General features: G+C 34.6%; 1 protein-coding gene across 3 annotated transcripts in view; it reads left to right on the forward strand.

Annotated features, from left to right (window-relative positions):
* Positions 1-3,738: 3,738 nt before the first annotated feature.
* LOC128231261 (carbohydrate-responsive element-binding protein-like) overlaps positions 3,739-24,434 on the forward strand; it is a 33,566-nt gene continuing 12,870 nt past the window's right edge. For 2 of the 3 annotated variants that reach the window (XM_052943851.1, XM_052943853.1), the window contains exons 1-12: positions 3,739-4,207; positions 9,626-9,732; positions 10,119-10,189; positions 10,567-10,698; positions 11,084-11,270; positions 12,819-12,911; positions 13,063-13,127; positions 13,696-14,562; positions 14,918-15,020; positions 23,252-23,367; positions 23,683-23,785; positions 24,048-24,217. In XM_052943851.1, the coding sequence (XP_052799811.1) occupies positions 3,837-4,207; positions 9,626-9,732; positions 10,119-10,189; positions 10,567-10,698; positions 11,084-11,270; positions 12,819-12,911; positions 13,063-13,127; positions 13,696-14,562; positions 14,918-15,020; positions 23,252-23,367; positions 23,683-23,785; positions 24,048-24,217 (2,385 nt within the window). In that variant the 5' untranslated portion in view covers positions 3,739-3,836. The remainder of the gene's footprint in view (positions 4,208-9,625; positions 9,733-10,118; positions 10,190-10,566; positions 10,699-11,083; positions 11,271-12,818; positions 12,912-13,062; positions 13,128-13,695; positions 14,563-14,917; positions 15,021-23,251; positions 23,368-23,682; positions 23,786-24,047; positions 24,218-24,434) is intronic. The other variant, XM_052943852.1, reaches the window with a different exon arrangement.

The following is a 24,434-nucleotide window of genomic DNA, read 5'->3' on the forward strand; positions in this document are numbered from 1 at the left end:
AGGGTGGCATGAAGTTCCCTAGTAGGAACATGGTATTGACCAAGCTTTCGACTACCAGGCTTGTCTCTAGTTTCCATCGTTTTATGCAACTCTTTAAGTTTAAATGATGTAGTGCCACAGTATCCCTTTTAACGCTTATTATCGTGTGAATTGAACTCGAAAGCAGAAGAAATGAGAAATAGTATGGTGTCGTATAACTGCCATAAGATAACTTGTTATTGTTCGCGAATTGTTTCGTGTGAACCACTTCATTTACGCGACAATTATCTAGCCATCTAGTTTATATTCACGTTACTTTTTTTGCTAAGATAAATATAAGACTAAAAATAGACCCTAAAAGTGCTCAGAACTGCCAACTATTACCTTTTTAGCTGTACAACAGTAACAGGTTATCTAGTTATGGTTCGCGAAATCCACTTAATAAGTAACATATATACTAACTAGTTAATTGTAATAAGATTTGTATTACCACTTAGCTATAAATGCATTCCAGATTCAGGCGCTAACAGGTTAACTAGTTATGGTTTGCAAATTCCACTTAATAAGTAACATTCTCTTTAGAATCTAAATTTATAACAAATTTAATTAGTTTATTTTGGGTAACCTGTGACTTGTTCCTCAGTTCTTGGGTAACAACAAAACCAAACAGTTGAGGTAAAATCGAAATGGCACTGAATAAGGGACATAACCAACAACGTCTTGGTATGTTGGGTATGGAATCACGTTTTCTACACAGAAACTTGAAGCTTGCGCCGGCTGTCTTGGTAACAGATAAAACCATAACATCGAAATATATATATTCTCTTATCAATGGTTGCCTCTGAGTATTTAACCGAGCCCCTATAGACTCAATGGCAACACCTTTAAAAATGTCATTAAGATTACTAAAATAGAGACTAAAATGGCAGAATCATCAGCGTATAGGAACAACTGGGAGGAAAACGTTCCCGATACCTCAACTAACTGCTGCCTATCGGATAAATAGGAAGAAAACCCACTGATAGCGGACTCTGTAAGGCCAAGTACATGTGTAGCATGATTAACTGTATCAAATTCTTTCTGTAGGTCAAGAAGTACCATGCCGACGATTTTCTTTATCCGTGTTAAAGGGAATATAGTCTGTCTAGTGTAAAAGGCAAGTCTCAGTAGAGAATTTGCACCTGAAACCGGATTGGTAAACTAAAAAGAAGTTCATTTTTTTGTAAGATATTCTTTAACTTGATCATACCCGTAAATGAACTTTTGTAGAACCTTAGAAATGATACTTAGAATAGAGACAGGGCGATAATTATCCACGTCAGTTTTTCAATTTTTTCTTAAACAAATTTAAGGGACAACTCGTGCAGACTTCAGGTCTTCTGGGACTTCACCCTGTATAATTGACAAAAATAATACATGTGTGATAAAGGGTTTGCAATGCAATGTGCAGAATCCTTAACAAAACGAGATGGGATGTCATCCAGACCGGATGAATAGGCCTACTTGAAGATGAATACCATTTTGTTTTGATTTGTCCACAATATATTGACACAAGTTAAAGAAACATTGATCAATTTTATTACGCGCGACCAAGTATGTTTAAATGTATAGAACTCTGAAAATACTGCATGTCTAAGAAATCTAGCTTTATATTGCAAACCTGCCTCTAACAACGTTTTAAATAATAAATGCTTAACTTGGGGGGGGGGGGGAGGTTAGCATCAATGTGTCCAACTTATTTTATTTACGAAATGTATATTGCATTCTCGCGTGTGTTTATGTTATTGTAACAAAGTCGAACTGTATATGTTTAAGTTAACACTAAATGACCTGTCCAGTTTTTTTGTTCTTTATAATCTGGGAGCAGGATTCATTCTGGGTATAATTGATGCAGCAAAAATATGTTTGTTTTTTTTTTTTCACCTTGTTAAATTCGGCGGTGGCTCTGTACATATCATACGTATGTTTCAGTTTTCACACAGTATTTATATAGTGTCCATTTATCAATGGCTGATTAAATGCCGTGACTGATCAGCACATCCTTGGTTGCACTGGTGGCACTTGCGCTGATTGCCCAGTTTCATGCCATTGCATGCAGACTGGCGGGTGACATTGACAGGCGTTGGCCTTTGACTTAAATGTTTATTCGCGGATTTGTAATTTCTCTAACTATTGGGGCCGCGGCGTCTGTGGCATCTGTTGCGACGCCTATGCGATTACGGCTAAACTTTGTGGCGATGGTCCTCAAACTTGGTTGGGTGGTTGCTCGATCATGACCCTTATTAATTTTGAGGTCAATAAGTCAAAGAAGATTATCCTAATCAGCTCTTGGCTCTCGGTCCGAACTCAGAAAAGAAGTATTGGAATTTACCTTGTCATTAAAACCAGAGCGAGTCTTCATTAAATAAAGTAAGAATAACTATTAATTTGTTTCAACCAATGGTCACGGTCGTGGTCGGACCTTGAGCTCAAAGATATTCCCCAATTGATAACTAGAGTATCGTTGGGCCTAAGGCCCAGAAACAGGTTAGTGAAATTAATGACGATCATCAGATGTATAACTTGTATTTCGCATATTTTAACTTTAATATTGTTATTTAATTAATACACTCCTGTCGAGAGGACGTATACTGGCATGTCTTACTGGAAACTATAACTCACCAACTCGGCCTATAACAACATTAAGAACTGGTCAAATACTACACTACCAACATATCTTCTAAACTTGAGGGAGGAGAGGGATATTGTCTTAAATTACCCTCAGAGTCACTCACGCAAGCACATCAGTGCGGTGACATTGACATTTAATCTGATAAATATTTTTATGTGCGATGCAGATATGTATTTTTTCTTTGATGTGATTCGACAGTGATTGTGGCGTTTTATTTATACATGTGTTTCTCGTGACGTTGAGAAGATAAAACATACCGGTCCTAATTTCTCGAATATTAAGTCCCTTTAACAGAGTAAGCTAAGCTCACTAGTTTTGTCTTTCAAAGATTAGCGAAATATTAAGAGTGCTTATGCTTTAGATGGGAATAACCACTCTGGCAATCGCAATAATCCATTTTTTTATTAATCAAATTTGAACTTAAGAATGTACTTTGCCTTATTGGAATAAGTTACTTAAGTCTGTTAAGCTTAAGAAATTTCGAGAAATTATCACGAAAATACTTAAGTCAAATTAATATTCTGAAAAAAAATTCAGCCGCGCAATATGTATTTGAGTAAAATTAAAAAAATAATAAATTGGACTCAAGTACCTTTTTTAATCAACATACTGAATGAGGAAATGCGATTTTTAAAGTGTAAAACATTCACAATTTTGAATCATATGATGCTGTAATTTGATAAATAAAAAATGAGACTTAGATTGAGATTTGACTTAAGTATTAACTATTTTCGTGTTATTGGGGCCAGACAAGCGAATTAACGAGCAGGGTAAGGTGGTGTGGATGGATGGATGGATGGATATTCTATTTCTCTGGATGACACATTTGATAACAGCAAATAAATCAAGTCCGTATTGCAGGAGTTTCAGTGTTTACAATAATATCATAGTAATGATTGAAACACATATACTAAACACCTATCAGTATATACTAGAACTAGTGTAAAATAGCCTAAATTATTTATTCCGGTAGTGTTTGGTAACGAGAGCTACCGGTGTGTACACAGTTCCTTGACATTAACAGTGTCCTTAACCTTACAAAACTTAAATGAGAATTTTCATTGGTTGGTTTTACACGATCACGCACAAATGGCTTGATATGTCATAAATGGCCGATGATGCTTGTTGTTTACGAAATCAATCTGCCAAACCCTGAACAAATGCAGCCATAAGTATTTGCAATATCATGACAAGTGTAGGTTTGACATTTGTACACAATCCTGATACCATGCTAAGTGCCTTTCAGTCTCAGAGTCCCATTGCGACGTTAGCTATGCAGAAAGATAGAGCAAGCAGCAGAGAAAAAGAAGGGATTCACAGTGGGCATTTCATGGTGAGCAGGATTCATGGAGACACATCTGGAGACTACCTCTCTGACGAAGAGCAGGAGCTCGACAAGGGAATTGATCAAGACTCGGGCAAGGATAGCGGTTTTAACTTCAAGCAGGCTAGTCAAAACACCTGCAAAGAATACAAGTTTGGGAACCGCACTACTCAAACCCTTGCAATCGATGAATCGTTGTCAAATTTATTTAGGCACCTGACACTTGCATACAGGTGGGTACAAGAACTGCTACATCAATCAAGAGCGTGGTACACACACAACTTTTGGGTTGTAATTATGAAAATTATAAATGTATTCTTATGTTTTGTTTTGATGAATCATTATTATTATTATTATTATTATTATTATTATTATTAATAATTAAATAGCACAAATTCAATATAAAAATACATTTTTATTCATCCAAATTACTATAACTTTTAGACAACTCACAACAATAAATGGTCCCTTCAATAGAAATTACGTCCGCATATTTGAAAGATAGAAGTTTTGTGTACATTGTGTTATTTTTGGGCTCCAAGACATATCCTTGGGGTAAACTTATTCATGAGCAATGGTTGTGATAGCTGGCTGTCTATGCATACTGTCTGATAGCGGTCGCTGAGGAATTATGTTATCCGTGCAAGGGGTTTTACCTGTGCAGGGCTTTTTCTGCCCATTTTGGGAAAAAGACCCTAGACATTTTGGGAAATTTTGCGTTGTGAAAATGCCGAAATTGAGAAATTTTACAGTGAAGAGAAAAAGCTGTCTAGTCTCCTGCGAATTAGGAAATGATTTAATCTTAGTTTATTTTCCCTTTAATAGACCCACAATGGCTGAAATATCAATCCTTCAGGTGTAAATATCTATTGCAATAAATCATGACAAATAATATTGCATATTTCAGATCTCTGAATGTGATTAAAATCAATGAATTCTGAGTTCAATTACCAAAAAAAAAATTCACATAACATAATTTATAAAGAATTTCTAAAAAAAAGAAAAAAAAAAAAAAAAATTTTTTTTTTTTTGGATTGGGATTTTTTTCTGAAGATTGGGAAAAATATCTTATATTTTGCTTTGGGAATGGATCCTATAGTCGGACCCGTGGGAACTATAGAAAAAGCCCTGCTGTGATACCAAAGTGACCTTTAAGGCGATGAATCAGCATCCCATGGTTGATGGTATCAAATGCTGCAGAGAGATCAAGCATCACAAGAATTGTCACACTGATCTTATCTAGCCATTGGCGAATGCTGTTATTGACTTTTAGCAGGATGATTTCTGTGGAGTTAAACTCTCTAGGCAGATTGATTGACTTTATGAAGGAAATTGTGTTCAGATGATTTTCATTTTGAACATCTACAACTTTTTCTAAGATCTTGGATAGAAATGGTAGATTCTACACTGGCATTTAGGTTTTTAGTACATTAGCATAGATCTTGGTGTTTTGTGTTTTTTTATTCGCACACGTTTGAATGATTTGGGCACATAAGCATCATCTAGAAATGCATTTTTAATTTTTTATCATCACAGGTGTAAGTTCATTGAGACGTTCCTTTAATTACCATGTGGGAATGGAATCTAGTTCAAAAGATTGTTTGCTGTCTTTTCAATCATTGATTTCATTGTCGTCAGAGGTTTGAGTAAATTCCATCAAATTGAAGCACTGTTTCTATGTTATCCAGATCATAAACAGATTGTGTTAATGATGTTATATTGTTTCTGATTATTTTTATCTTTCAAATAAGAAGTCATTGAAATCATGTGCGAATTGCATTCGAGATGAATGTGATGGTAAAATCACCTCCTTTATATCACCCTGAAGATGTTTGGTAATCTTGAATAGACTCTTTTGATCAACCCAACATGACCTAATTTTGCTCGTATAACACAGTTTGTTTTAGCATTTTATTCAGGTCACACTTGTTTGATACATTTCATGATCGTTTACTTTCATGCTATTTTTGTTCCGATTTATGTTGCTGATGTTTTACTTCGTGTAGTTGCTTATTTTACTAAGGACATGATGGTCTCAGCAAAAAAGTCTTGTTGCCTAATGGGGAAAGTTTGTCAAATATAGAAATAAAAAAAGAAATCTGTATTACTTATATCTTGTCTGAATGTATGCATGAATGTTGCTTGTAGTCAAATTCCTGTAAGACACAGTTTTCTTACTGTCGGTGGTTTAGAAGATAAAAGCCAGATGATCACGCTAGCTTTTCCATTGGAACCAGAGAGTCCATGGTCTCGATGTTTAAAACAGTATTATCATGGTCTGTGGTGACCACGTCATATGTATGACCCGCAACATGTGTTGGTTCGTTAACGCTTTGACGTTGACATTGAATCTACACTTCTTGAGTGATTTTTTTCTTTTCTTTTTCTCTTTAAATGAGCACAGACCACACTGATCAACTTTGCTCTGTGGTTGATTTCAACTTTTTCTCACCCAATGATGTTATTTTGAATAGGGTTTTAGCTAAAGAGTTGTGGAAGGGTGTTGGACCCTGTACCTTTTTGATAGCATCCTTCTGCACTCATGAAGAACAGCATATCTACCCTTCTGCCATCAGAATTATCTGCGTACAATACTTAAATATTTCTTTTGTTCAGATTAAAACTTATACCAAGATTATAAGTACATAATATGAACTTGACATACTTGGCAGTCAAAACTTAACATTACTTCAATTAAACACATTCTGTCAAGAAAATGTTTATTTTACAAGAAAGTGAACTTTTCACACAATACCCAGTCCTTTCTTTTGCTGCACCTTGTTCTTTTTTAATCCTGGCTAAAACCCTATATAAACTAAATATCTTGTGAGCAATTCAAAGTACTAAATGTGTTTAAAATAAAGTGATGTTTTCAATAAGGAATTCAATTAATTTAGGAATAAGATTTAAAACAGCAAGTATAAATATTATCAAGGAAGCTATTTAAATTTTTATCTGTCATAACAAGGGGGCTACCAACTGACCTATCAAATCAATAGATAGATAAATATTGTATTATACAAAATGTTTGTGACTATGCTTTGATTTGGACGAAAACAACCAAAGATTAATATGGAGAAAAATTTGGCTTTGATATTATGCTGATATCTAGGTCAGGGGGATAAGGTCAAATGGTTCAGTTATAGATCGAACCTGAACATTGCTGTGATACAGTTATGTGCTTACTGGGTTTGGACTCGGCAGAAAGAAGTCTTATCCAAAGATTTATTTTTCGTTAGTCACCTGATTTAAAACAAGCATCGAATCTGAATGGTATGTAAGAAAACACTAAGTTAATCTTTTGTCTATGAGATTAACATCCTTTTGTACAGCAAAACTGCATCATTCCATGCAAAAACTATACTTCTGGAAGACTGCGATAATGGAACCTCATGCCAGGGGTATTTCCATCAAGTTCACTTAGTAGGATGATAAATGTGGAAAAATTTTCATTCTTCATTCTGATTTATTATATAGAAAAAAGCTTGAATCTGATTTTGGATCCTAGTTAAGGAATGTTTGTCATGTTAATTCCCTGCAGTGCATCCCTTGTTTATTTCATGTGTATTTGTTTATTGGCTTAGGGCCATTTATAGTTGACATTTTAGAGAAGATAATCTCATTGTCTCACTAATATATAACTTATTTCTGTATAAACAATATGCATAGCTAATGTGTTTATTATTTTGACCAATGGGAAATAAATAATAAACAAATCAAGATTAAAAAGTGTTTCATTCCATATATAAATATATATATATATGTTGTATGATATAAATCATATTAATGGGCTATTTAGTATTATAGTTAACATTACTCTTTATCTTTTCTCATTCTAAAGCATTGTAATAATAATTTTAATATAATGTTTGTTCACTTCTTTAATAAAACCTCCAGTACTGCACAGCAGGACACTCAGATCTGAGATCTGATAGACAGCAGCAGGCAATTTAAATTAAAATGAATACACAGAAGTGTTGTGTACTATACAAAAATTTGTGGGGGGTGGGGGGGGGTGCTACTAATGGATTATTTTTTTTCATTCATTAGTTCAAGCAAATTGCATCATAAGAAATATATTTGGTGTAGCCTTAATGTGACTGTCAAAGATATTCCTTGGATTAAGTTATTTTATTTAGCAAAGGGATTAACAAGGGGTATCTTTTGTACCTTAAAAGATATGTTGGTGCTTAAAATCTGCTATTATAATAAATGATATTATAAATTGGCTATTCTCAATCAACAAGAAATGGCAAAATATTTATGCAAACTTCTTCTTTCACTCAATGCATTTAAATGGCAGATATTATAAGCTTATTTTAAGAACTTGCTTAATATTATTTTTTTTAAAGGCATGCTCACTGTTGAATATATATTGCTGAGACAAATCATGTGAGTGTTTTGCCAATGGACTTATACAGATTCTGATCTTATTTTAGCATTATTCGTATTGTAGCATGATGACAATGTAGAAGTCTTTGGAGACCCTGTTCTGGCAATTTTTCAATAATTATTATAAATTCTGATTTTATTTTTTTTCACAATTTAGTGGCATTATTTTAACCAAAATTGATATCACATAGCTTGGACACAAGAATTTGGCCATTCAGTCTTTGATAGTGTTTATATATATATATATATATATCATGATATTTTTGCAAGCAAAATTCTTAGAATGGTATTGATAAGATATGTCATATTATTCCTTTTACAATATCAAAGGACTTAAGGGCCATATTTAAGTGTCCGAGCTATGTGACGATCACTTTTGCTCTGGCCCATTTACAAAGAGGGATGAAAGAACCTTTGATAGCTGTTGTTACTTAATAAAAATGCAGGACCTGGTGCTCCACGGGTGTTTCTTGTTGTGGATTTCAATCGAAAAACAAATTAACAGGTTCACAAGATGTTTGAAATGTGTTGAATATGCTAGCTTTCATCTGTTGTTGTGAAAACATGTAATTATCATGACTGTTACTATATAGATTTGTAGAGAAACTCCTTGTGGAATTGATTCCAAGATATTTTCAACTTTTGAACATCAAAATATAAAATATAAAATATATTGATGTAATTGATTTACAAGTAATGTTTAGTAATTAAAGGGACTAGACACCAGATGGTCCAAAAGTCAGCATATACAGTATTTCCTCAAAACAAGCCTAGAATTATCAATTCAATCTAGTATGTGGCCGATAATATATCATTTTACATAATTTAAAGAATGAGCTGAGTTTCCCCGTTTTAAAATAACGTGGATTTGTTTTTTAATGCACCTTGCAAGTCATGCAATCGTTTCACTAAAAGACCTGTGAATAAGCATTTTAAAAGTTCATTATTGATGTTAATCTGTCGGGCTCTGTGTCTAAGATGTTTCGCAGCAGTTTTTTTGCTTCCTTGCACTGTCTTTCCTTTTTGGAAGCCATGCATGTCATGTTCAAATTTAGCATGGGAAAGTTACATGATGAGTTTAAAAAATATTCTGATGTTATTTTTAAACTTACTGGGTACTGCAAAAGATAAATGAGTTGTAAGCAATGAGATGCATCAGCAATTTAGATTCAATGTATTGTATTCTATGATAAAAGTGTTTTCTAATTTTTTTTAAATTGTATCCCTTTAAATAATTATGAATCGATTGATTTTTTCAGTGGAAAAATCACCTCACCAAAATGGAAGCAGTTTCGTGGAATGCATATGAACGTGAAAGATAAGATTCGAGTGAACAACATCATTTGGAGAGAGTGGCATCTGCAGTGTAAGAGCTTTATCAAAGCCTTATATCCTTATTTAAATTAAACACAATCAATAATGAAATATGAATTATTTGCTTTTGAAATTTCAGATTTACAGAGTCTGTGTGTATAGTTATAGGAAGCATAGACAATCACTTTGTCATGGAATGGGAATCTTAAGATATTGATTATTTTCTTCATGAACAAATAATCTACCAAAACACAAAACACAAACAATGAGGTTGTCCGGTTAGCGAAATGGTCCATATGCTAGCTTCTCACCCAGGCATCCCAGGTTAGATTTCGGTTTCCTGTGGGTACTCCGGTGTATAATGTTGTTATAACTTTTTAATTGTTGTAAGGTAAATAAGTTAAAACTAATCTGTTCAATGATTTCTCAATATTGCAGATGTATTTGGAAACCACCCCAGAGTATGCCAGTTCGCCACGCCACTGCAGTTTGCACACACCAAACCAGAGGTACACCTTCTCATCAGTTCTTTCAGATTTACATGTGATTCAACAAATTATGTCGGCCAAACAATCAGCACTGTTGTATGATCTGACCAAATTGTCAATAAATAAACCATGCAAATCTAACAGTCATTCTTATTATAAAACAATATAAAAAGAATGAATAATTTTTATTCAACATTATTTAAATATGTTTTAATATACACAAACAGTAATTTAGAAATCTGTGTTTTAGCTGTGTCCTGAAATGGTTTGATAATTTTCCTGTCTTGAAGAAAAATCATATATTGGCAGTACCATATGATACTGGAACCATATGATACTGGAATTCTTTCTCTGAATACTTACAACTACATAATGTTGGTGTTTTTTTAACTTTCTAGGCAGCAGTGGTTGAGGGTTACTACTGGAAGCGTCGGCTGGACACGATCGCCAACGAGTACAAGCGATGGAGGAAGTTCTACAAGCACAAGCACATACGCGAGGCTTCGCAGTCCATGGAGATCTCCATTGATGTAAGGTTCTAACAATGCTTAAAGTTAGCACAAGCCCCCAAGCCCGATTCAAGCAAGGGCTGGTAAAATAGTCTTATCATAATTTGGACACATTGTATTTGGGTCTGTTTTGATATTGATAATTGGTGTAAAACACTGATGCACAACTGAATTAAGCTTTCTTCGAAGAAAAACTGTACATCATGCAACAGAAAAAAGAATCAATGAAAATGGCATGTACATGTTTGTCTGTTTATATATATATATATATATATATATATAGGAAGGATTTTGCATCAAAACATTGAACCAAATTGTACCTAAACAGTAATTTATCTCTGTTGCATGTAAGTTTCATTAAAAGTGCATATGTTATGTTTGAAAAATTCCTTCTTATGGTTTACAGGACACTAACCAGTTACTGGAGCGTGTAGGTGAGATGAAGGAACTGTCTAGTTTCCCGCGGCAACAGCAGACGTCGCGCACCGATCTTCTACTCAACTCAAACGATGTCCAGGAGATGATGGACCTCTCTGAGAGTCTCTTCTCTAACCTCAAACAGCCCTTTGACTTCCCAAACCCACGAGAACTTGGTAGCTAGATATTGCCGATTTATTAGACAGTATCTTTTGCATAAATTACTCAAAACCAAATAAAACCTGTTGAATTCATCTTTTTGAAATTTCTGTGAAGTCTTTAAGTTATGAAATTGTGTTTCTTTACATAAACTGCTTTTGACAGATGATTGTACTTGTATGTTACAGCTGGGTATGGTTACTTGTATGTTACAGCTGGGTATGGTTACTTGTATGTTACAGCTGGGTATGGTTACTTGTATGTTACAGCTGGGTATGGTTACTTGTAAGTTACAGCTGGGTATGGTTACTTGTATGTAACAGCTGGGTATGGTTACTTGTATGTAACAGCTGGGTATGGTTACTTGTAAGTTACAGCTGGGTATGGTTACTTGTATGTTACAGCTGGGTATGGTTACTTGTATGTTACAGCTGGGTATGGTTACTTGTATGTTACAGCTGGGTATGGTTACTTGTATGTAACAGCTGGGTATGGTTACTTGTATGTTACAGCTGGGTATGGTTACTTGTATGTTACAGCTGGGTATGGTTACTTGTATGTTACAGCTGGGTATGGTTACTTGTATGTTACAGCTTGGTATGGTTACTTGTAAGTTACAGCTGGGTATGGTTACTTGTATGTAACAGCTGGGTATGGTTACTTGTATGTAACAGCTGGGTATGGTTACTTGTAAGTTACAGCTGGGTATGGTTACTTGTATGTTACAGCTGGGTATGGTTACTTGTATGTTACAGCTGGGTATGGTTACTTGTATGTAACAGCTGGGTATGGTTACTTGTATGTAACAGCTGGGTATGGTTACTTGTATGTTACAGCTGGGTATGGTTACTTGTATGTTACAGCTGGGTATGGTTACTTGTATGTAACAGCTGGGTATGGTTACTTGTATGTAACAGCTGGGTATGGTTACTTGTATGTTACAGCTGGGTATGGTTACTTGTATGTTACAGCTGGGTATGGTTACTTGTATGTTACAGCTGGGTATGGTTACTTGTATGTTACAGCTGGGTATGGTTACTTGTATGTTACAGCTGGGTATGGTTACTTGTATGTTACAGCTGGGTATGGTTACTTGTATGTAACAGCTGGGTATGGTTACTTGTATGTAACAGCTGGGTATGGTTACTTGTATGTTACAGCTGGGTATGGTTACTTGTATGTTACAGCTGGGTATGGTTACTTGTATGTAACAGCTGGGTATGGTTACTTGTATGTAACAGCTGGGTATGGTTACTTGTATGTAACAGCTGGGTATGGTTACTTGTATGTAACAGCTGGGTATGGTTACTTGTATGTAACAGCTGGGTATGGTTACTTGTATGTTACAGCTGGGTATGGTTACTTGTATGTTACAGCTGGGTATGGTTACTTGTATGTTACAGCTGGGTATGGTTACTTGTATGTTACAGCTGGGTATGGTTACTTGTATGTTACAGCTGGGTATGGTTACTTGTATGTTACAGCTGGGTATGGTTACTTGTATGTTACAGCTGGGTATGGTTACTTGTATGTTACAGCTGAGTATGGTTACTTGTATGTTACAGCTGGGTATGGTTACGGAGACTTTATTCAGCCGAGTCTCCTGCAGTTCCAGCCCTCCAACCTTGATGACATCATGGACTTCGATCAACTACAAGGTAATGGTGTCCTTAAATTGTTCAGCATTATAGTACATAATTGGTCAATAATTATCCAAGGAACATTATAAAAAGCTCACTTTATGTCATTATTTGACTGAGTTAATAGCCATCATATGGATCCCTTAATCCCTATGTCTATCATTTTCAGCAGATTTGTGGCCTACTTCCAAGTCAATTTCATCTGATAATGCTTCTGCTACAGACACGTCACAGGTACATTGCACATGAGTTGCCGTTTACACTGGGGAGGTGGGAGATTATTGGTTAACCCTTTAATATATTGTGATATGGAACAAAAGTGATATGAATCAATATGTATTTTCTTTTGAATTGTATGACATAATTTGTTGCTTGTTTTAAATGCCTTTTTAAGAGGACCTAATAGGTTGAAATTTTGTGTGTTTTTTTGAAAAAGGACAATTTCGTGAGTACTTAAATTCATGGTTTTTCATTTTTACAAAAATAAATAACAATGAATTGAAACTGTGATCCTAAAATGTCTGCAAATTCACCATGCGCCAATCTCGTGCTATGTATCATCTATGTCACAAAGTTTATGAGACAACAATTGGATAAAATGTTAATAAGCGCATATACCCATTTTAAATAACGCTTGATCTGTAATTTCAATGTCATAAATAAAGATGCACCCACATCAAAGATATAAAATAGTGAAGCCATTGAATGTCAATTTAGTATTTTTACCAACTGAAAACTCAGTTAGGGTGCTTAATTTAATAATCACCTTCTAGTGTATATATTTGCATGTATATATTTTCAGGGTGGTCCCGTGCTTCATGTGCCTCACATGGACTTTGAAATGGGTGGGTCTCCCCTGAACCTTCCAGCCTCCCCTGGGATGATTCTATCCCCTTCGACCCCACCAATCCAAAGCCCTCACATGTTTGACAGCCCCTCGGCGACGCCCTCCCCTGGCCACCCCCACTCACCTATGAACATTATGGAGACAGACTTCATCATGAACCACCTCCAGCAGCTGCAGCAGCAGACAAAACTGGATCAGCAGAAAAAGGAGCAAGAACAAAAGATGCAACAAAATCTGCTGCAGCAACAACGGCTTGCTGAGCAGCAGAAGCAACAGCAGCAGCAACAGCAGGAATTACAGCAACAGAAGAAGAAACTGGAGCAACAAGAACAGATAATGGCTCTGCTGCAAAACAATGACGCACTGAAGACACTGTTGATAACCTCTGGCCATTCAGCACTGCTTGAGCAGTTTACACTGGACTTACAGCAACAGGTTCAGCCACAACAACAGCAGCAGCCACAACAACAGCAGCAGCAGCGGCAACAACAACAACTTCAACAACAGCAGCAACAACAAGTTGTGCAACTACAGCCCCAACAGATTTCTGTGCCGGTTCAACAACTACAGACTACATCGCAGTCAAGTTTGCTGCGTCACTTAATGAACAAAAACTTGGTAAATGGTGCACAAGTGACGTTACCACAGACACAGAACACCACCATCAAGCCAAAGTCAAATATTAAAGTGAAAACAACAAGTATTCTGGAGGCATTAAATAGAGATGAGAGCCAGACAAAGAAGCGGATGATGTCTCATCAAACACAGACAGGAAAGACTGTACAGGGGAAGAAAGACCTAGCAGGATTCATCATTCCGCAGGTACAGTACAGACATGTTTTCTTTCATCAATCTTCTCTATTTTGATATGAAATGCATCATTTTGATGTAAATTAAAAAAGAAAATTTAGCTTTTTAATTTACTGCCATTGCAACAGGCTAAACATGTTGCCACACCTTTCATATTTGTCCACACAAATTTGTGTTTAGGAATATTTGAACCTAATCCTCATTTTGCTATAACCAATGTTTTCAAAACATGAAAACTTTAGCCTTTTTTTGCTGTAGAACAATGTCTCAGTTGCAATTGTGTTGACTGCACCATTCCTGACACCATTACTATTAACATGTACTGAAGTTTCGGAATTACTACAATTACAGTATAATTAATTGACAGGGCCCCCCAAGGCGACAGCGACCTCTGCAACCGAGCCCAACCAACACGGCCAGTCAGCAGCAGAGTAGCAGTAACTCCTTCCTTGCCCAGCTCCTTACAACAGGTTAGCTATATTTTACAGAGTAATCTACTCCGAGAAGTGCAATACATGAGGGTTTATAGTGTTTTTTTTCTATCAATTTGGCCCCATTCCCAATGCGAAAGCATAAACTTGTCCCAAGTATAAAACTATTTATTTCATCAAAAAATTGGACCCCCTAAACTGTTTTTGAACGAGAAAAATTGTTGTATTCTTAAAGAAACAAACCTCATCACATTCTTTAATATTTTTTGTTCTATTTTTTAAAGCCTTTATGTTAATTTCTAGACAATTTTGGCACATTTTTCTCAATTGGAGAGCCAGCCCCATTCCCAAAAGGTTGACCCCACTGGTTTAGCTCCATACTGGCAAGTGGTGTCATTTTAAAACTGTTCTGTTGTATTTGTATTTATATTGCAATAAGCATGAGGTAAGATAGACATAAATGCAATTATTTCTGTCGAGATTTACTTAATAATGATAGACAGCATTCCTATGCATGATTTAGTCTTCAAAATGATTTTGATGTCTGATTCCAACAGTGTTCATCATTTGCATCCACAGTACTCATTCTGTTTATACTTCATGATAATTGGCTGATAATGAAGTTAAGATTTGAATAATGATTTTTGTCATTGAATGTTGTCATTTTATAAACAAACTTTTGGAATATAAGGAGAAACATTAAGACTTGGCCTTTGTACAATCATGTCACGTTTATATGATAAGATTAACCCTCGGGCAAAGAGTGTTACCCTTTAATAGTCAAATATGTGCATATAAACGCAAATATTTACATACGCTTTGTCCATTGTGTTGATAAAACTTGATGTTCATATTATGTAACATGCAAGGTAGTATGACGTCATTGCTTATATCCATATTGCGCTCCAATTGGATAAGCTGACATCATTGAAACCAATGAAATCGGACGTTACGAAATCAGCTATTCTTTTATACAAACGTGTCTTGTCTAGTACACTTCTTTAAAAGCAAATACTCAATTGCAGAAAATGCTGCTAATGTTTAATCACAGTGAATATTTCTTTTAAAATGTAAATATAAGTATTGATCGTATTTTTTTCTTGATTTTATGCTGTATGAACGCAGTAGGGCAAAGAAGCATATGACCAAGATGTCCTAACGCGCTTCATCGAATTTGCTCACATGCTGTACATACAGTATAAATGCAAGAAAAAATGTAATCAATCCTTACCCACTGGTGTAAATTTATCTTTGGAGAAAAAATTTCCCCATGAGTGGAGGTTGGGTAAATTTCAACATATATTCAAACAAGGGGGAGGACGTAATTTGATTTCTGGCAAACATTAAGTGAGAAAAATGTTTCATGGCAAACAAAATGGCGTATTTTTATTGACAAGTGCCGATGCTGGGACCAATTTTAGCCTGGTTAGTTGACTTTTTTTTATAATTTTGAAAAATGAATGCGCCCAGTGTGTGGGGAAAAGCATATTCGTCAATCAACATCTTAGTTTGGTTTCATAACTTTAAAGATAAAAAAAGTCATTAAATAGATTGTGGCTCTGGAGGCAATGTTTACAAATTTTTGTGTTGAATTTATCCTCATTTTTTCGTATTTTCTCGGCAAATATGGCATATCTCTGAATGTTGTAACCATACTTTTATATATATATATTCCTATCTTCCAAATGTCATGGTTATTACTCGATTGTACATGTTTCCTGGCCGATTTTTTTGTACATTAACCCCCTATTTTGTTTAGTGCAAGCACATTAGCCCCATTTTGGTGACAACGCAAACAACCTTCTGCATCATTTCAGTGTCTGCAACTGTTCATGATGTGCTGTAAATTTATCAACATACCTTTGACTAACTACAATTATGTGTTTACGATTATACCATAGCTAAAAAGTAATACAACAGAAGTTTTTGTGCTATGCTTTAGGAGATAACGTTGTAGGATTCGTTTTGTTTTGCACTTAAATCCACACACTCCACATTTTTTGCTTGTCTCTTCTTCAGAAGAATCCGAATCTGCCATCTCAAGCTGAAAAAAAGTCAAAAAACCTTTCAATGCATCATTCAACGGTAATTTATGATTTGAATGTAAAATGTTGGTTGGTTGTTTTCCATAAATCTCTTATTGTAGTTTTTGCAGTTTATTTACAAATGACTTGGCAAGAATAAACAGCAAGTGCGCATTCCTAACGTCGAGCTGATCAGGATACTTTAAAGAAGTTTGATATTGGTTAGTATAAGGCGCGAATGCATGTTAAAACTCACAAAGAAACAATTTATTTCTATGTTTTTATGCCCCCACAAAGTGGCGGCATATAGGGTTGCCCTTGTCCGTACGTACGTCTGTCTGTCTGTCTGTACGTACGTACGTCCCGAAGATTGTTTCCGATCTAATTCTTGAAAACCGTTTGTCCAATCCTCACCAAACTTTAAACACATGTTTGTGACCATAATATCTTGATCAAGTTCGATAGTCATGGAAATCGCTTTAGTCATTTAGGAGTTACGGCCCTTTTTTGCCAAAAATACTTCAAAAATATATGTTTCCAATCTAATTCTTGAAAAGTATGTGTCCAATCCTCACCAAACTTTACATACATGATTGTGACCATAATATCTTGATCAAGTTCGATAGCCATGGAAATCACTTTTGTCATTTAGGAGTTACGGCCCTTTATTTGCAAAAAAAGACTTGAAAAATACGTCCCGAAGATTGTTTCCGATCTAATTCTTGAAAACTGTTTGTCCAATCCTCACCAAACTTTTAACACATGTTTGTGACCATAATACCTTGATCAAGTTCGATAGCCATGGAAATCGCTTTAATCATTTAGGAGTTAGGGCCCTTTATTTCCCAACAATACTTAAAAAATATCTTATCCGATCTAATTTTTGAAAAGGATTTGCCCTTGTGCAGATTATCCTGAATAATCATTATGGCTTATTTTCTGTGACAAAAAATTGAAGTGGGGGCATCAGTGTCCTATGGACACATTTCTAGTTGACAATAAGTTTCCTTGTAAAATGGCAATTTTAATACTAAGGGAGGCTACTCTTCGGTTTGAAGCTAAAGTAACTTAGTTTTTTCTCAACTTACTGTATCGATACAATCGTACCAAACAATTAAAGCAGTGCTGTATTCAATTAGTTACAATGAATCACAATCGTAATGGATAGTTAGGAATCATTTTTGCTCATATGCAGCTTTGCTACAAAAATGAACTGCACTATTTCAGTTCAGTTTTGAACACTCAAATACGGGAAACCACAAAATTTGGATAGTACATGCGATCAGCTATTAACAGAATTATTCTTTATGTTTGTAATGGAATGTTTTTTTGGTTTGAAACTATATATAACTGATACCTTTAAAATTGCAATAGTAATGATATACGGATCGAGGTTGTACAACGATGTAAAACTTGCAAGAACAACCCGTACATAATACACAAAATAAAAAAAGTCTGTAAGGAGGTGATAATATTTTAAATCATACAATTTCAAATTCAAACGATAATGTTTACCATTACAAAAAATAACTGTATTGCTTTCTTGTGTGTTAACAACTTCTGGGCTTACAGGGGTACTATCATGGAAATTATCCGCGGGAGCAATTTAAGATACACGTATTTGATGAAAGCGTGACAGTACATTAAATATGTGTCTATAAATCCATTTCTATAAGTAATAAAGAAAATGATAGTATATTTGTTTGATAAAAGTGTTTACGTTCTTTTGTCATGAAGATGAAGGTAGGTATTACGTTTCCTAATTTATGTATTAATCGTTACGGATATCATCAAAACAATGTTTTTGTACTTTATTGTAGAATAATTTCTGTTTTATTACTTTTTAGCTATGGTATAGTCGTAAACACATACAATTGTAGTTAGTCAAAGGTATGTTGATGAATTTACAGCACATAATGAACAGTTGCAGACACTGAAATAATGCAGAAGGTTGTTTGCGTTGGGGCTAATGTGCTTGCACTAAACAAAATAGGGGATTAATGTACAAAAAATCGGTCAACTTACCAGGCAAAAAATGGTCCCAGAATCGGCACTTGTCAATAAAAATACGCCATTTTGTTTGCCATGAAACATTTTTCTCACTTAATGTTTGCCAGAAATCAAATTACATCCTCCCCCTTGTTCAAATATTCAACACAATTAAAAACAAGTGAGAAGAAAGATGTTATAAATGTATATTCCTTTATTCTATTTTATCGTTTGTAGAAAATTCTCTGCATTTTCTTTCTAAATAGGGACAAATATGTTTTAATATTGCAATGTTTATAAATCTGATTTTTTAAAGAAAATCTTTGGATGGGTTTCTATTGCAAATGATAAAACTATTTTGCATTTAAAAGTACATTAAACATAATGATGAAACTATTATTACTAACATATACTAGAAATATACATATTTGATACCACTCTTATTCACCTAGTGATTTGATTTATTTTGGGATAATATAAAGAAATGTGTGTGCCTTTCAAAAGAATTTTTGGAAAACTGTCCTAATTCATTTAAAAGTATATATTTAAAGGTTAATAACTGCAGAGAATGAGCTGTAAGAAACACAGATGTAGTTTTCCAAAAGATATAAGTGTAATAAAGCAGTGATGTTTGTTAAGCAAAATGCTTAATATACAACTACAGGTCTACATTCATAGTGTTGCATTTGCTGATTCTATTGCTTATCCATGCCAATGATAAAAAAGACAAGTCTACAAGGCAAGGCTTTGTCATTATGAAAGAATTGGTCATCCATCATGGACGTTATCTTTTATTTTAAGGTCAATATGAAAATTAATCGTTTATCCAGATGTGCCAAATTTGAATGATTTTTTTTATTTTTTATTTATATGTTCAAAATTAATGAACATAACCTCTTTAACAGGCTACAATATTGTCTATCTCACCTTTTATGTCTCAGTCTGTGTATACCCGGTAACTCTCAGCTACCTACTCAGACCCATCAGAAATAAGAAAATAATTTTTCATGGGTTACTCAGAATCCTTTATCATGAAATTTAAATAATATTTCACACGTGCATGTTATTCATCAAAAGTGATTGTCACATAGCTTGAACACTAATTTGGCCTTTCTGTTCTTTGATATTGTTTAAAAAGTAATAATATAAAATTTCAATACAATTCCAAGTATTTTACTTGAAAAATGATCATTATATATATATATATTTTGATGATATAAAAAGTCATATCATTACTTTTTAAACAATACCAAAGGACTGAAAGGCCATATTCTTGTGTCCTAGCTATGTAACGATCACCTTCGTTATTCAAAGTACATAATTGGTAGTATAGGTATCACCTACATGTAGCATAATGTAAATACTTGACGGCAATTTTATATGCATTTAACTACTGTTCATGTTCTTTTGTGATGTATTGCATCATCCTTGGCGGCTCATGTATTCTGTAACTTGGCCTCAACTTCACTTTTGAAAGTGTTGTGTTAAGGTAATCACAAATTGTTAAGTGTATTAAGGTTCAAATGTTAGTATTTTACAGAATGATGAAATATTTGCATCATTCAATGTTTGTAGTCATGATCATGAGCTGTATGCATGTGATACAGACATGTAGCCCATATGGGCCCCACAGTGATATTCCTCACAGACTAGAGTGATAAGCATGAGTGATTGTAGTGATTAGGGCATGACAGGTCAATGTCAAGGCTGGACCATGTTAACTCAAACTTACATGCTGTAACTGTGTCATTTGTGGTTAAGAAAACATAAATATTAGGTGACTCAGTGGATTTTTGTGCTTTGTTGTTGAGAGGTGCAATATATCAAGTGCAGAGAAATAACTTCTTTTTTGGAAACAAGAATGGAAAATTCATCTTTTAATTGGTATAATTCATTAGGTATATAAAAAATTATATCTATATATATATATATATATATATATATATATATATATATTATTTTTCTTTTGTTTTAAATTGCCTTTGTAAAAATATAATAGAAAAAACATGTTTATAAATATATACATTAAGTGGTCACAGGTGAGCTTTTGTAACGCTTTTTGTCCGTCTATCCGTCTGACATCCTCATTAAGTTCATTACCTTTCTAGCATCAACATTTCTGATCCAATCTTATTCAAACTTGTGTATGACCACAAGATCTCTGCAAAGTACTCTGTGCCAAATCTTACCAGTTGGTCAAGAGTAATTGCCTGTGATTTATGAAAAATAAATCATGTTTAACATTGATACAATGTAAGCACCTTTATTTCTTTACCAATATATTTTTTAAACTGAAACTGCATGACCATAAGATCTGAGCCAAATTGGCTTATTGGGCAGATCTGATCAATGGCCATGACCGGAGATCCATATATGAGGCCAGTGATCCAGGGCGCTATTCGCTATCTTGTTTTGCTAAAGATGTACAACCTGCTAATACATACTACTGAATTAATGGCCCTAGTTTTTTTGATACTGTCAAAAAAAATCAACCTGATCCCGGCCTTAATGCATGAATATATTATATTGTGAACCCCTACTTTCAGGTTAAAAATCAGGACCCAATTTCCCCGTCTTATAGTCGAGGAAATACGGTTCAGCAAGTATACAAGTTCTCCCTCTTGTTAAATCGTGAATGTGAAATACTTCTAAATCTAATTCCCAGGTCGATCTAATTTCGAATCTTGGCCACACCCACTTATTTCTTTATATTGCATCTGCAAACAAAATTTCTGAGCATGCACCAAATTTTTAATTTTTATTTTCTTAGTGACTTGGTGAACATGGCTTATTTGGAACTACAGTAAATATGAAGCATTTAAGGATTGATTGCATTTTTTCTTACATTTATGCTGTATGAACGAAGTACGGCAAGCGAGCAAATTCCATGAAGCATGCTAGCGCTTCTAAGTCATTTGCTTGCATGTCCCACTGCGTTCATACAGCATGAATGCAAGAAAAAATGCTATTTTTAAAAGAAATATTTATTTAAATAAATTAAATAAACATTGGCAGTATCTTCTGCAATTGTATTTGTTTTTAAAGAAGTGTAACAGACAAGATACCTTTGTATAATAGAATAGCTGATTTTGTAACATCTGTATATCATTGGTTAAATGGCATCGCTTATCCAATTGGAGCGCAATCTTGAAATAAACAACATTGTTATAATACCTTAAGAGTTGTACAATATAAATGCAAGTTTTATCTACACAAAGGACTAGGCAATGTAAATATATGTAAATATTATACCAGTAGAAATATAACAAACATGCCTTTTTGCAATGCCAAATCAATGAGCAATACCCTTTCACCGGACACCAAAATTACATGGGGACAGGCTCAACAATTTATATTAAAACATAATTACCAATGGCTTGGTGAAATGACGAGCTTGTTTGTACACCAGGTACCTGAAATGTACATGTAAGAGAATAGATCATGATTTCACTTCCACATTTGATCCAATTGAATATGAAACCAACAAAATTTAAACGTAACAGGCGTGTGCGACAATTTGATTTATTAAAATTATAACATCTAAGATACAGGCATGCTACAAACAAAGCTAATTAGTTAGTTGATTAGTATGATATACCAATTAACCTGTTTACAATTTTCCAAATTTTTCAACGTAATGAACGTTTGAAACAATTCTGAAGATAAATTAGAAAATATTTCTGCTGTGTAACAATTCTGAAGATAAATTAGAAAATATTTCTGCTGTGTAATGATGTAAAGAGGTCAGGAGGATCAATTTGGTCAAGTAATGAAATAGCTGAAATGAAATGGTCTGTTCATTGCTATACCAGAAACTCTTGTTAAACATAATTATACATAGCCAAGTGATCTAATGGAAAGATGTGGCAGTCTCTGACTTGGTGTAAGAAATTTCATATTGTTTTTCATCTAAAAAGCATGGAACTTGTAGGTTTTGATAATCAGCGTAAAGCTACTAGTAGGAGTACTTGTCTCTGCTGGCCTGTCTGCATAGTTTGGGTTTCTTTTTCATTCCAATGAAAATTTGGTGTTTTTAAGCAATACATGTGTTTGTAACAACTAAGGATAAAATGATGATCAAGTACTGTGACTGTTGAAAATCATTTCTTACGACCAATGTCTCTGATGATCGGTTGCATAGTCACAGAAGTCCAATAACGAATCATTAATGGATATGGCTTGTCAGATTATTGATATTGATTTCAAACTAATCTTCAAAACCTTACAATAATAAATATGTGTGTTTTGTGATTTCAGGAACATACCCGGGTGCCATAGTGGGCAAGGATGATGGAGCGTCAAGGATCCTGAGCCAGCTACAGGCCGTCAGTCAGCCACAAACCATACCTCAATCACAGCCACAAACCATAAATGTACTCAAGTTTCTGTGTATTGAGGCTATGTCCATGATATGTTAGAATGTCGTAGGGTTTTGAAAGAGTTAATCAAGACACTAGTTGTTTAGCAGACTACACTACCACTTTATTTATTGCCAGCATGTTATTGATGCATTGTTTGAGGTTTTGGTAGGCAAGGTGCTGTCTCATAAACCTGACTTGTAAATTTTCCAAAACTGTGAATAAACTTAAGGTTTAAAAGACATTTTATAACCATCAGCACCATAAGCAACTTAAATGTTAGATACATGTACAAGCATAACCATATCCACTTGTATGTGTGTGTTGCAGATGTCAGATTTCTCTACTAGTATCCTGCTGGCAGCAGTGAACCGTGCAATTGGTCCTAATCAGGTCTCCTCCTCACAAGTTTTCCAGACAGTCAGCAAGCAAGGTACACTTATGCTAATGTTTAATCTTGTAAAAGATGCTGACTCGTTCATTGAGTTCCCTTTCATATAACATTAAGACATTGATAAATTTATAATTCTTATAGAGCTTCTTAGTCTTTAAAAATATTTTGACAGCATAAAAGATGATTCAAAATCAATGAAACATAATTATTGTAGGCTTGGAAATACAATTTCTGTCAAGTTTCTGAACATTCAAAACAACAAACTTATTTTGTTAAGACATCATATCTGTTATGTTTGCAGGTGCGGTGAGCCCCATGGCAGGTATTATGGTTTCGAGCCCAGTGAAGGTGGAGTCATTAACGCCTACCCCGTCTCCCTCTGCCAGCCCGGTCCCGTCCAGCACCTTCAACTTCACTGCCATGTCCAGCCCCTCCTCAAACAACTCCTCATTTGACGATGGCTTTACCCTGGTATGTGATCCACACGCAGAAGTAGTTAGAATAGCCGGGAGTTAATCGGTGCCCTGTTTCCGATAAAGACTTAATGATACATTTTTATGGGATCTGGTCAATGGCAGTCAGTGTTCTTAGATTGTTATGTAAATGTTATGTAACAGCAAACTATATATTTAAATAAGAAATATACAAGTGAATACTAGTCTAAAGATATCTCGTTTCTCTCGGCTCT

The sequence above is a fragment of the Mya arenaria genome, chromosome 4 (genome assembly GCF_026914265.1).
Source record: "Mya arenaria isolate MELC-2E11 chromosome 4, ASM2691426v1".
NCBI classification, from domain to species: domain Eukaryota; kingdom Metazoa; phylum Mollusca; class Bivalvia; order Myida; family Myidae; genus Mya; species Mya arenaria.